The sequence below is a fragment of the Rhinatrema bivittatum genome, chromosome 7 (genome assembly GCF_901001135.1).
Source record: "Rhinatrema bivittatum chromosome 7, aRhiBiv1.1, whole genome shotgun sequence".
NCBI classification, from domain to species: Eukaryota; Metazoa; Chordata; class Amphibia; order Gymnophiona; family Rhinatrematidae; genus Rhinatrema; species Rhinatrema bivittatum.
Genome location: NC_042621.1, coordinates 238,424,678 through 238,439,942, shown reverse-complemented (window position 1 = coordinate 238,439,942; position 15,265 = coordinate 238,424,678). Strand labels below are relative to the sequence as shown.

At 42.5% G+C, this 15,265-nt stretch overlaps 1 protein-coding gene across 1 annotated transcript in view; it reads right to left on the bottom strand.

Moving 5' to 3' along the window:
• BNIP3 (BCL2 interacting protein 3) overlaps nt 1–15,265 on the bottom strand; it is a 39,211-nt gene that overhangs the window by 20,675 nt on the left and 3,271 nt on the right. The window contains 1 exon segment of the mRNA XM_029610723.1: nt 3,931–4,108. Within this exon segment, the coding sequence (XP_029466583.1) occupies nt 3,931–4,108 (178 nt within the window).

Genomic DNA, 15,265 nt, shown 5'->3' with positions numbered 1-15,265 from the left:
AAGCAAACTTGCTTTCTCCATTGATAAGCAGGGCTGAATTAGCTATGACATATAAGGAGTCCCAAGCTGAGGGTTGTAGTGGAGCTTTTACTAAATAAGCAACCCAGACCCCACCATGAAGAGTAGACCACTGGGTGAACAGGCTATGAAAAACTGCTTTTGTCCTTACGCAGATTAACGCAGAGTGCTTTTCTTAATTTGTTCAGAAATCTGGAATAGAAAAGGTCCTCCAGTGGAGGAGAGTGTTCTGGAGGATCCAGGAGGGGGGTCGGAAGGTATACCCATCAATCCCGCTTCAGAGCCTAGAAGTGAGAGGACACTAATTCAGAACCCTAATGATGAAGAATATTAACTGAGGAGGCATCCTTGGTCACCTCAGAGGAGTATACTCCTCGAGCACATCCTCTGACTGGAGGGCCTCTCCTGCAAGAGAATGTCATGAAATAGAACCACCTCATGGGAGGTCTAGTGGTGTGTCCATGAGAACTGGGGATATTGGGACTCCTTCTCAAGGAAGTAAATCTGATATCCTGGAAAGGAGAGGTTGGAAGGTACCAGTCTTATTCTTAGCCACTAAAACAGTAAAGAAATCCATTACAACTCTGCTACTTGGTCGAGAGAATGACATTCCCACTGTCTGGCGTGAGTGGGGAAAACTTTTTCTGATACATGAATAGAATCCTACACATCTTCTTGCTTTGCAAAATTTGAATAGGGAGCCAATTAGATGTGAAAGGTACAAGAGAGCAAATGGAATCTAGCGTTTCCAAATGTAGACGTTGTTCCATTCATTTGTTGGGTGTAACAGTTCTGGTAATTGGCAAGGGTGGGAGTATCATATTCCCTTCTACCCCTGACAAAATTCTCGATAGTGTAGCATACAATTGTGTTGGAAGAACTGCAGCACGATTCATGGATGAAGAAGGAACCTTCTCTGATGGCAAGGATGTTGAGGATTCATAACTTTCTCATTCCAGGGCTTGATGCATCAAGGATTTATGCGTTAATGGTCTGGGGCATTGTGCTTTGAAGGCACAGAGACCCGGGTTGTGTGACAGAGCTGGGGTTGTTGTATGACGGTTGCCATGGTCTTGTATGTCAACAGCTCCAGAGCTTTATGCATTGGCAGCATCAATACACCCATTTATCGACTGTGCTGATGCACCGTGCGTTGAGGTCAATGCATTGAGGTTTGCATCAACAGTGGCAAGACTCGTTTATTTGGCGCTGGCTTCTCCAGTGGCTCCGCAGAGTGGCAACTCTTTTTCTTTGACATACTCCACTTATGTTTACTTGACTGAGTATCTGGTCTGTTCTGCTGAAGGGGGAAACATTTTGGAGGAGTTCCTGCTCAACTCCATTCCCGGAGTGGCAGATGAGGCTGCACTTCAAGAAGAGGACAGATTGTAGCTTCTCTGAGATTTACACAGTTACTCCATTTTCCAGGATATTGACTTTTGGAAACAAGAGGACATCCAGCCAGAATCTTAACAGTTGGCTTGATTGTGATCTGGTTCCAGGCAGTGGTAGCACAGGTTATGTCCATCAATGAACATTTTCCTACATCAAACACAATTCTTAAAGCTATTCAAAATGGCTTTGTTCTTGGACATACTGAAGAAAATGTTCTTCTTTCTTCTCTTTTTATTTTTTTGAAAAGTAGCACTGAAAAGTACTGTTTGGGGGCTGCTGAGGCAGCGAGGAAACTTTTAAGAGAAAAAATATGAAGAATTTATAGAAAAATTGAAGAGAGACAGAGGAACACATCCATGCTGGTGCTTGACAACAAAAAAAAAAAAAAGACTGAAGGGGCTCACAAAACAATGCCTATGTGGTGATTCCCGCACATGCTCAGTTGAGCAAAAGCTGTACCAGCTAAGAGAAAGGAGTCAGTTTGGTGCTGCCTGATGACATTATCCACATGTCAAGGCTAATTCAGCCCTGCTTGTTAACAGAGAACTGTCTTTACAATGCTAATATGTTTGTGAATTAAAAAAGCGAAATGGGTTTATCAGGAACAGAGGAAATGGTAACAAAAAAACAAAACAAAACAGTTATTCATAAAGCAATATAGGATAACCTAGCACCAAACACCTTCTGTCCAAATTAAATATTTCTGACCAGTATATATTTTAGTTTGATTTTGAAACAGACTTAACACAGTGCTGGAAATATTTGGGCCTTCTTTCAAAAGTGTTTCTCCCATGTTGAGTTGAAGTCAAAACACTTGCAGATGCAGCCCTTCACATTTGCCTTCTGCTTTTCCCACCTGCTCCCTGACCCTGTCAGAATCCAAATGTGGCTCCTGCTCATGTAAGTCAAACTCTAGCTTATGATTAAATACTGCTGGTGCAAGACAAGAGTGCAGGCAGGACAAATGATGATATGACCCAAATCCAAAGAAACTATTTTAAATATATAAACTTTCTCAAAATGATGAATAGGCTTACTATTCTTACACATTATGTTTCAGCAGGGTTTAAGAAGGCTGAAAATCTTCCAAGGCTCTTTCCTGCTCCTCATGATTCAATTTTGTTTCTGATAAGACTGCATATGTAATTTTAAAAATGGTTGCTAGCGGTGCTGTAATACTGTGAAGGCTTGGTGCTGTTCATTTGAACCTTTTGGTTACTTGGAAATGTGACATTATTGCATTTAAGTAAGTAGAAGTTAAACATCACCTGGGCTAAAGATGAATCTAAACCTTACCAACTGAAAAGTCAGCTAAGCTGAAATGCCCTGCCTGAGTGTACGGTGCTAAAATCTAGTGGAATAACTTACCGACTCATCCCCTTCCCAAAATAATTAGAAAAACCACTCAATTATAATTTTGTATTCAAAGTGAAAGACTTGTTCTTGGTGTGTGGTCCCTGGGCACCCTCTAATCCCACATTGTCTATCAAACAATGAAACATACATGGGAACTCATTCAATTTGACCCTGAGACTCCAGGTCCAGAGACCCAATTCCAATTCTTTGGGAGAGCTTCCGGGGTTCTCCAGGTTTGCAACGAGTCATACGATACTACTGGCATATGCTTGCCTGCCACTGTGATGCTGGCATTACCATAAAACCTCAGATCCAGGATCAGGCAGGAAGCTCTTACATGCTGCTGTTCCCACTTCCTCTACAGCCTACTGGTTCTAGGCACTCATTCTCACTAACTGGCTGTAAGAGGGGGCAAGAGCAGCATGAAGGAGACATAAGCACTCCCTATCTTTCCTCTTTCACAATCCCTTGCACTGATCAAACACCATAGTATAGTGGTGGTTTGACTGCAGAGGGGCTGAGAGGATGCGTCAGACAGTACCACTGAGCAGAGGAGGGGGCTATGGCCCTGCACCAATACGGAGAGAAGGGCCGAGGGTTGTGAGCTGAAAAAGCCAAGACCCTGTACAGAGGCAGGAAGAAGAAAAGCAGAACCTGACCTGAGAGAGTGCAGAAAAACTGCAGAGAAGATGAAGGAAAAGATGAGGAGAGAAGGTGCAGGGTAGTGTCTTTCCTGCAGGCAGATGCCACCAACAAGGTGAATTTTTCTGGGATTTTTTGTATATCTTGTTGGGGCCACCTGCTTGGAAGAAAAGTGTGTCTGTAATGTTCTTCTTAGCCTTTGAGCTAAAATCAAAAGTGAGCCATAAACTGAGGATGGTCCTTCTTATCTAAGAGCCTGTACAATATAAGGAACTAGCATCCTGTCACCCAACAACTTTGAGAACATGAAAATGCTACGAACATGGAGAAAGTAGAAGGATTAAACCTCCTGCTACATACTAACCACCAAGGGCCATTTTAACTTACCCAACTATTGAGCCACTCTAGCTGAAAATGCCTGATCGTATTAAAACACAACATAGGCTTCATGTTGAATTCTTTCAAGTTAGGCAAAATGTTACTAAATTATTTGAAATGGCATTCTTCGCTTTTCTCTACCTGTCACAGTGTGAGCTCTCTCTTGAACTGCTTCTCCCAGATTCATGCTGGGCATCTAGAAGGATTTTTTCCATATCTCCATTGTAAATGGAAGCGGAAGCTGGCACCTGCTCCTGTCCCGTGGGCTGTGCACTGGTCCCATTGCCATTGGTGCTGAAATGCAGTTCCACCCATGAGCCTGCGAGGCATATTCAGACAAGAAAACACAGACATATGAACACGTTAAATGGCTTGCTTTCTCTTTAGTGTGTGTTGTGAAATTGGGAGTAGAGGAGTTCAAATTTGTTTTAAAGTATTGGCCCCCACAAAATGCATTTAAATGACTGTGAATAATCAATACAAAATCAAACATCCATCTTTTACATGGCTCCATGTAGGATTTTGCTATATTTTATTTTTAAATAAATGGAGCCATTAATTTAATTTGTATTATCATCCATAATTATATGGATAAAGCTTGACAATTTGCAGCAAAATTCCAGTATAACTTTTGTGTTATAAAAAAAGCAAAACATCTAACATTAGGTCCATCGAGCTAAATGCCCTGAAATATCTCAGCCAGGTTAAAATAACAGAAGTACAAACCATCTGCTCTGTTGGATAAAATCCCCATCTCCGTGAGGAGGAATAGATGACGTATGGACTCAGAAAAGAATTGAATAAACAAGAATGTGGTGCTGAATGCCATTATCTGATCTGAACTTCACCCTGAGTCATTCACACATGGCATGCCATCTGAGAACCAGACAGAAGTAAACAGTGAGCTGGGCAGATAAACATTTGCAGGTTTTTATGTGCTTACCACGGAGCAGGCTGGGTTAAAAATAGAGGTGTGCTACTCCCAAGTGAACCTCTGGTCAGCTGGCAGGGGAAAGGCTTAATGACATTTCTGTCTTGCTCAAGACAAGCATTTGATCACAGATGCAAATTTTACTTTCAAGTTCCAAACCGCATCAGATAATGGCACTGCCATGAGAAACGTTGGTTTGGCGAAGAAGAAATAATCTGAACCTTTTGTGTGCTCTGCTTCACCATAAATGACATATAAACACGCTAAGAGAAAAAAAAAATCAGAGCACTGACTGAAAATCTGTTCTAACAAAGTTTGACAAGTAGAAAATTGATGCTACTGTGCCAAGAAATATGATTTTATTTTCACAATAGTCTGAAAATACACTCCCAAGGAGGCCCAAGAGTTTGGCAGTTTCACTTCTATTTACAGCTAAAGTAATTTCATTGAAGATAAGGGATTAAAAAAAATAAATAAATACAAAATATCTACTCTTTGGGATTTGCTGTGTAGTTGCAACCCAGGCTGGCCACTGTTGGAGACAGGACGCTGGGCTCAATGGACCTTTTGGTATAACTCAACATGGCATATTTTATGTTCTTATGTTAAATTAATATGAGCACAATAGGGCTGACTAGAGCCAGAGGCAGCATAGCAAAGGCCAAGGCTTGTAAAAACTTTCCCCTTACAGCTTCACAACATGTTCTGTTTTTACCTTATTTCCTCTTTTTAAGATGACTCCTATTAAGATTGCCAAACAGGAAAACGTCATAGCCGCCTGGAGTGGAGAGTCAAGTCTCTGGTGGCAAGTGGGACGGCAAAGTGGTCCTCCTCTGTCAATAATTATTATGTTTCTATGGGACTTTTCCCCATTCTGTGCTTATCATTATGTTACATTTGTGGACCCGTGTAGTGGTGTGGTTGACTCAGACGCACAGGCGAATCCGTGTGGCCCATACCGATCGCAGGTAGAAGGGCTTGAATGGGACTAGTAGGAGCTTTATCTATACCAACCGTTGATCCCGCAGGTTGAGCCCTTGGTGCAGACAGCCGGCAGGACTTAGGCAGGTCCCAGGGGCAAGGCAAGGAAGAATGTCCAGGTCTAAGCAAAAGTCAAGGCAGGTGGCAAACAAGGAAGTTCAGGGAACAAAGCAAGGTCAGGGCTGGAAGCAGAAGGCAGAATCCAAGAGACGAGCCAGGCAAGCAGTAGTCAGGTCCCAAAGCGTCAATAAGAAGAAGCAGGGAAGGCAGGAGAAGAAATAAGAGTCAGAACACACAAGAAGACAAGAGATGGAGGAAGGGGCAGACACCAGACAAGCCAAAAGCTGGAATTCAGGAGCAGGAATAGGAAGCACAAGGCAGGGACACAAATTAGCAACACACACTGAGAAGAAGGCTACTTAGGAGACCTGTTGCCAAGGCACTGGTCAGTTGCAAAAGACGTCCTTATATACTCCAGGAAGATGTGACATCATCCAGCACAACAGGAAGTCCAAGCTAGGGGGCTTATAACAGCTGTCCAAGTTTATAGGAAGCTCTATCCCAGGTCCTTGGAACAGGATGCTGCCAGAGGCTATGCCCCAGTTGCTTCAGATCAGAGGTGAGGGGGGTTACATGGGGGAGATGGTTGGAACCTAACAGTACCTTCCCTCCAAAGTCCTCTCCCCAGTCTCTTGGGCCAGGGTCTTGTGGGGAACTGGTGGTGGAATTCTCCGATTAACTGAGGAGCCTGTAGGTTGGAGGCTGGTTCCCAGGAGTTCTCATCTGGTCCATAGCTCTTCCAGGCTATGCAGTCTTGAAGTTTGTTCCTTACTCTTCTCAAATCTGGGATCTCAGCTACCTCAGATTGAGTGTCATCCTCTACTGTGATATCCATGGGTAGTGGTGGGGGTCTTGAAGGCCAGGACAAGATAGATGGTTTCAGAAAGGAGACATGGAATATATCACAGATCTGAAGTGTAATTTTAGTTTATAAGCCATGCTTCCCACTTGACGTATCACTGGAAAGGGTCCTACAAAGCATGGAGCAAATATGAGCAAGGGCATCTGGAGCTTTAGATTTTGGGTTTAGCCAAACTAGGTCCCCAGGTTGTAGCTGGGGTGCTGGCGTTAGTCTTTTGTCTGCTTGGATTTTGGCCGGGTAGTGGCTTGCTCTAGAAGTTGGTGAGTGGTTTGTCACAAGTTGAGTAGTTGCTGACCTTTCACATTGGCCGTGGGACAGGCCAGAGAAGTGGACAAAGGAATAGGTATCTGGGGATGCCTGCTAAAGACTAAGTAGAAAGGTGAAGATCCAGTGGCTTGACTGACACAACTATGACAGGTCCAGTCGTCTTGTCATTGATTGATGTAGGAACGGAGAAATACCTTTGCCCGTTCAGTTTGTCCATTGGTCTGGAGCTGGTAGGCAGACAATATCAGCTTGATTCCAAATTTTTGCATAGGGACCGCTAGTACCGTGCAGAAAACTGTACCCAGAGGTCTGAAAAAATGTGATGAGGAAGCCTGTGTAGACAAAACTCATGTTGGATAACAATTCAGCCAGCTTGGGGGCTGAGGGTAATCCTGGTAGGGGAACAAAGTGGGCCATCTTAGAAATTGGTCCATTATGACCCAGATGGTAGTATTGTGGGCAGAAGGTGGGAGGTCAGTGATGAAGTCCATTGCCAGATGTGTTGAAGGTTCTTTATGTAAGGGAAGAGGGTGAAGTAAGACTGAGGGCTGGACTCGGGAGCTTTTATTTATGGTACAGACTGGATAAGACTCTACATAATTCTTGACATCCTTTCAAATTTGGGACCACCAGTAATAGTGGTTAATTAGTTCCAGTGTTTGGCTGGCTCCTTGGTGTCCTGCCTGTCATGAGTCAAGGGCCCATTTTAGAACACATTCCCAGAGTCGTTGAGAAACCATGGTTTTCCCTCAGGGTACCATTACTTGCCAGGTACTTGTAGCCTGGATTGGCCACTGTTGGAGACAGGATGCTGGGCTTGATGGACCCTTGGTCTGACCCAGTATTGCAATTTTTTTTGTTCTTATGAGCTATTTTCCCCAATGTGCCGCAAGAATCTTTCCGCCAAAGATTAATAAAAACTTCATAAAACCGCCTGGCAGACCAAATGTGTCTGCCAATGATTCAATTTTAGTACCACTGTCTGTTTATGTACATACTTTTTTTTTTTTTTTTTTTTTTTTTTTTTAACCATTTGTGGTACACATGCCTTCTTATATTCAGGACACAAAACATTTTTTAATTTATTGAATACAATTGATAGAACAAACATTGGGCCAGGATGTTAATGGTCACCTTAGATGTTAATTCGCTATACACAAGCATCCCGCAGGATGAGGCTTTGGAAATTATATCAATACATTTCAAGCACAGGGACCATCTGCACAATGTACCTTCTTTCAACTCCAGTCCTATTGCTCATTGCACTGAAAGAAAATTTGTTCTTGTTTCAACAGCAATTATATTTACAGGTAGGTGGTACAGGAATGGGCTCAACGATGGCACCATCATTAGCCAATTTATATATGGCCGAGTTTAAAAGAATTTAGATAGATCAATCTCCATTCAAACATAAAATCTTTATGTGGAAAAGAAAGACTGATGACATCTTTATGTTGTGGGATGGCTCAGTTCAAGTGATTAAATAGTTGCAATGAAGCGATACAATTTACAATGAGTCACAGTTACACAAGAATCAATTATTTTGGATGTTCTCAATGAATCATTTGAGATTGCTACTACTGTCCATCAAAAGATTACTGACCGCAACAAATTTTTACGTTTTTCAAGCACACATCCTTATGCTCTCCTTGCCAATTTACTGAATGCGCAATTTTTAAGGATCAAGAAGATTTGTTCCAATGTTAAGACACAATAAAAATGTTATCAAAAATGTTTTTGGGAGGGGTTACCCATTGTCTGTCAAATGGAAAGCATACAAACGGGCCTTATATTATCCTAGAGAGAGGAACTATTACATAGCACGAAAAGAATAAGGGGTAGATTGTAAAACATGTGCGCGTTTGTGTTTGCGGTTCCCGGCACGCGCACATGGATGAGACAATTTTATAACATGCGCGTGCTGCCGCACGCATGTTATTAAATGATACCTGCACACACATGCGCGCCCGATTTTAATATTGATGCGGTGAGTCGCGACTCGCTTACAGGAGGAGAATATTTTAAAAATATGTGCGGCGATGCAATCGGACCTTTGCCCAGTTCCCTCCCAGTCCGCTCCAATTAAGGAGCGGACTGGGAGGGAACTTCCCTAACCCCCTAACTACCTTTCCTCCCTTTTCCCCTCTCCACCCTGACCCCTAATCCCCACCTAACTACTCTATTTTTTTTTTTTTTAAACTTACTTCTGCTCAAAGAGCAGGTAAGTTGTGCATGTCGGCCGGCTGCTGGCGTGCACTTTACCAGGACAGGGTCTAATGGCTGCTGTCCCGGTCGGCCCCAGCCCACCCCTTTCAAGGAGCCTGGCACTTTGGCACCTATCGGGAGATACATGCATTGCCGGGCTGTTTTTAAAATGCGCTCGGCCATACACGTATTCCCCAGTTTTTGCACGCATCAGGTTTGAAAATGTTGGCTTTAATAAGCAAGAAGATATTTTCACGTGTACTAGAATATACGGCAGGTTCGAGACATGCAAGTCGGATCATCAGGAATAATTGGGATATTCTGAATTTAAATCATACATTTGAAGATAAGAAATTGTGTTTTAAGTACACCTGAGGTAAAAATTTGAAGAAGTCCTACGTTTCTTTCTGTGCCAAGGACTCCTGGAAGATCAACCAATCACAGGCTATTTCAAATGTGGCTCGTGTTTCTTTTGTGAAGTCAATTCTAATATTTAAAAATGTGTCCATCCTTATTCTAAAAAAGTATATTGGTTGAAACTTTTCACAAATTGCACATCCACTTATGTGGTATATGTGGCCATATGCCCCAGTAAAAAAATATATGTAGGGAAAACAAAAAGAAGTTTAAGGACACGTATTTCAGAGCATAAATGTTGCCTTAAGCATAAACATTTAGAAGCACCTTTGGTGGCACATTCAGCTGAGGCATCTTACAAGTTTAGGACTATAGGTGTTTTGTGATCGATACCATTTTTAAACATCCACATGACGGGGAAAGAGATAACATATAAATCAAAGAGAACAAAAATGGATCTAAGAGTTCAACAATTTACAACCTATTGGGCTGAATTTTAACATTGAATGGGGACATTTTTTCTGATTTTTCAAAAGGTCATGCTATAAAACTCAAGGAAAATTATTTTTCTAAGTGTGGATTAATCTAATTAGGTGACATGTATGATCAGCTAAGACATGTATCTCAGAGCATAATAGTCTTTTATATATATACACCCATTGAGAAGCTCCTTCTGTGGTGCATTTGGTAGATGCATCCACGAGTATTTTTTCACTTAAAGAATTATGTTGTGAGATCAATGCCATCCTCATACATGTAAGTGAAGGAGTTAGCAATCAGCATTTAAAATTCCATGGAAAATTAATTTGTGCCCAAAGAATGAGTTAAATTATTGGTTTGACTTTTATATCCAATGGTGGAATACTTTTTAGTTCAACATTTGAAACGGGTTTGTAAATCTCTCTCGGTGTGCACTGCTCAGGATGGGTCATATGTGTGATCAGTGATTGGTCAACGATTTTTTTTTTTTTTTTTAAATATCAGCAGAAAAAAAGGTATTGTCTAGCCACAGACTTCTTTGAAAACTCAAACAGAGCATGTGTGAAACAGAGAAAGAAATAGAGTGATTCTTTTAAGGCTGGTGAGTTTGTTTTTTGCCTTTTCTTTCTCAATTTAAATAATAAAGAAAACTCTCACAACCATTCTTTTATTTTTAATAGAATTACCAAAAGGTTTTGCTACATCATCCTTGACACAGCCATTGTGGGGTGAAACGCTGACAGTGTAGGACTGATGGATTCTTTGAATGCAGGCTGAACACTACATTTGAGATAAGCTGAGAGTAAGTTCCTCCTTTTAAAACAAGTTTTTGCAGCAATTTTAATGGTTTGGGGATTATCACAAATCTAATTCATAAGACAAAGACATTTTCCACAATATAAAATTTTACAAAAAAAAATATATAAATGTACATTTAATGGTTATCTTTAAGACCAGAAAGGAGATTTTTACTAATAATGGTGCTTTTGTTTTTCATATCAAAGGCATGCGCTGCCTGGAATGTACATCTGAAGTTTTTTTCCTCCAAACTAAACAAGTGATTTAAAATTTAAAGCTAAGTTCTGGGTGCAGTTGTTTCTATTGTTTGGCTGGATTGGCATGGAGGGCAGCAACATCTGCCAGGTCCATGGGCTCAGCAAACTTATGGTTTTGGACCCTTGTGCAGTGGTGTGGTTGACACAGCCACACGGGCAAACGCATGTGGCCCAGACTAACCACAGGTGAAAGAGCCTGGATGGGACTAGCAGGAGCTTCACCTATACCAATCGTCATTCCCAGAGGTTGAGCCCCTGCTGCAGACAGACAGCAGGACCTAGACAGGTCCCAGGGTCAAGACAAGAGAGAGAGTGTCCAGGTCCAAGCAAAGGTCAAGGTGGGTGGCAAACAAGGAGGTCCAGAGAACAAAGCAAGGTGGCAGCAGAAGGCAGAATCCAAGATAAACCAGGGTCAGGGCAGGCAGCAGGCAAGCAGTAGTCAGATCCAAAGCAGAGGTCAGGTTCAAGAAGTAAATCTGAAGAAGCAGGGTAGGCAGAAGAAACAGAGGCAGAACATACAAGACGACAAGAAAAAGGGGAATGGGCAGACACCAGGCAAGCCAAGAGCTGGAACACAGTAGGCAGGGCCACAAACTAGCACCACACACTGAGAAGCAGTCTACTCAGGAGACCTGTTGCCAAGGCACTGGCTGGTTGCAAGAGACAGCCTATAAACGCCATCCAACTTTACAGGAAGTTCTATCCTGCGTCCTTGGAATAGGATGCTGCCAGAGTCACTTTGGATCAGAGGTGAGGGGGTTACACAGGAGAGATGGCTGGAGCCTAACAGGTGGAAAAACATCTCTTTTGAAGAAGCTGGCTCTATGGTACTAGAGCATGATACTGGGGCAGAAGTATCTAACTACAATCCCCAGGGGTCTAGTTTTCAGAATATGCCTAATAAATCTGAATGAGATGTATTTCCAAATTTAAGAAACTGTTTCCCCGAAAATAAACCCTACCTTGAAAATAAGCCCTAGCTTCATTTTCAGGATTTTTTTGTTGTAGGGCTTGAAATATAAGCCCTACATCAAAAGGGACTGAAAGTCCCTGGGGGGGGGGCCTTAAAAAAAAAACAAACAAATAAACCCCAAACCCACCCCAACCCTTCAAATTTAATTAATTGCAACCCCCCCAAAAAACTTGCCAGAATTCCCCTGGTGGTCCAGCGGGGGTCCCGGGAGCGATCTCCCGCTCTTGGGCCATGGGCTGCCGGTAATCAACATGGCGCCAATGGCCCTTTGCCCATACCATGTGACAGGCTATCGGTGCCATTGGCCGGCCTCTGTCACATGGTAGGAGCGATGGCAAGTTTTGTTTTGTTTTTTTTTTTGGGGGGGGGGGGTTGCAATTAATTTTGAAGGATTGGGGTGGGTTTTGGGGTTTTTTTGTGTTTGTTTTTTTTAATTTTTACAACCCCTTGTCTGCCCCCCCCCCCAGGTTTCGGGCTTTGTTTCATGGAAAAAGCCTGAACTCCAAGTCACATGGGTTCCTAGCAATTGCAGTTAGACCTGGATGGGAGAGCTGCTGGGCCACAGAGAACACACGTGGTGGGAAGAGGAGAGCAAAAATGGTAAAACAGAGGCAAAACAAGTTAAAAAAATAAGGGTCCAAATTACACAAGGCAAATTTTGTTTTCTTTTTTTAATTATTACTTCTACCTGGTTTTGGGCAGAGACGAAATAGACTTTATAGTGCCACCTTTTAAAGAATGCCAACATTTTCCTATGTTATTGCTTACACAAGAAACCCCCCTGCCTCTATTTATGATAATCCATACAAAAGTGAAAATTCACAACCCAACTGTATTTAACCATAAGTCATATAAAAACAAAATTCCTTTGCAACACAAAATATAATTGGTTTAAGTTCCTGAATCACCGCTGTCTAATAGTCAAATACTGGGCTTCCCAAGCTTTTAGCTAATGTGGCCCTATTTTAGCACTTAAATTTATGACACCCAGACAGCAACCAAAATAAATAAGGAGGATAGTGGCCCCCTCGTACTATCACGCCACTCCTGCATGTTAGGTATCCCTCTCTCAACCTCCACCCGATTCTTTTTCAACATCCATCCTCTGCAGAGAGTTCCCTCTTAACCTCCTCCCCTCTTACAATCCTATCCACTGCCACGCCTTCCAGCCCTTTTTGCATTCCACTGTTCCCTCTCACACCAAGCCATTTTTATAAGCCCATCTGATCCTTTGTGATCCCCTCCCTCTCATCCCATCCAACATTTCTCTCACCCCAGATCCCCCTCACTCCCAAGCTCCTCTTTTACATTCCCCAGTTGATCTTCTGTCATTCCCCTTCTCTCTCCTTCCACAGTCAATCCACTCCCCACCCCCACCTCTCCAGCAGAACCCCCTTCTGAAACCTCCTGCCATTCAATCCAACCCTCAAACCCCTTCTGCATCTGATCCCTCCCTTCGAACATCCGCCTCCTCCGGATATCCCTTGGGCCATGGCCAACAATAACATTTTCCTTGGGCCCCAGGTCAACAGCGGATGACAACTGGTGGTTAGAGTGGGCAGGCCGATGACAGGGGTAACATTTTTTCTTGGATAGGTTCAGTGGTAGGCGAGGAGAGAAGTGCAGTGGCACTCTACCAGCCCGTAAACACTCATCCCTTCTCTCCTCTCCCCTCATGGCTGGTTCAGAGCAGACTGTGATCTACATTAGTAATGAAAGTCAGCAGGGAGTCTCTGAGCCAGTGGAAGATCATAGGTCCTGCGGTGGCCCATGATCCCTCCCAATGCAGAGCTATTACTACAGAAACGCATGCTACAGGGGGGCCACTGCAGGGCCTATAAACATGCGCTAGATCACAGGCCCCATGATGACGGTGCTTAAAAAGCGCTGCCAGTTAAGGTACTTGTGACCCCCATCCCTACCAATCCTTTTTCTTCGAAAAGCTTGTAAACTTTTTTTCTGAAAGTATTTACTATTGTCATCCAAAAACTTGCATTAGCAAGTATGGCCTCATAAAGTCTATTGTTCTTGCACTTAAAAATCCACTGAAGGGGAAAAACAACTTCTCTGGCCCAGGCTCAGCTCTGTTACCATGTCATATTTTTAAGTTATTACTGTTAATATGTCCAATATACAACAATAATAATCTGCTATTCTTCAGAATTGATGAGGCCAATGCAGAAAAATGTTTTAAATAAATACATACAATCATTACTTTTGTTAAACTGTTTATTCATTTTGTAACTGCTACATCAGAAGTATTCTGAAAAGCCAGACAAAGACATGACAAAGGAATAGGTTAATGCAAGCAAGGCATGTCAGGACATAGTTTCATAAAAACACTCATTCCCTGCCTCTCAAACATTCACTTCATATATACACATTTATTGAGCTATCAGAACTCACCCTGCTCTAAATGTGCCCAAGACTGGGTATAATAAGAGCGAGCATTCCAGAGAAAGGAATGCTCTAGAACAAAATGTTATATGCATTCCTTCCCCTGGAAAAAGGTTTGGTCCTTGGGCATTATTTATTCCTTTCAGAAATGTAAAGGTCTGTCATATCTCCCCTTTAGGGTATACATATTTAAGTTCTTAAAACTCATCACATAGGGCTTTTTGGTTCAGACCTGCACCATTTTGGTAGCCTTTTTCTGACCCGCTTCTTGTGGAGATATGGCCTCCACAAATAAATTCAATATTCTAGATGAGGTCTAACCAACGGCATTATTTGGTTAATGCCTTTCCCTTATGCTTCCTAACATCCCTCTGGCTTTAGACACCTGCCTTCTCATAGTTTTGCTACCTTAAGGTCATCCGAATGATCATTCCACGGCATCTCTCCAGATTATTGCACATCAGTACCTCACTCACCATTAAGTACTGTTCTCTCAGATTTCTGCACCCCAAATGCATGACTGCACTTTTTTGCACTGAATCTTAACTGGCAAGCACTTGGTCATGCCTCAAGCTTTCTTAGATCACTGCTGATTCTGTCTCTGTCTCAGGAATGTCCACTCTGCTGCAGATCTTGGTGTCATCTGCAAAAAAATATACTTTTTCTCTCCTCTGCATGCAATATTATTCAGCTACTGTACAGAACTGGCACCAAGACAGATCCCTGAAGCACTCCTCTAATCACTTCTTTCCTCAGAGTGAATTCCATTTACCATTTTCTACTGCCCTCATATCCTGGAAATTTGGTGTGGATCGGATACAAAACAAAAAAACTTATTCAGTGGTGTTAACTGTGCACACATCTCTGTGGAATATGTGGATCCCCCAAATAATTCCCTTGTCCTGATT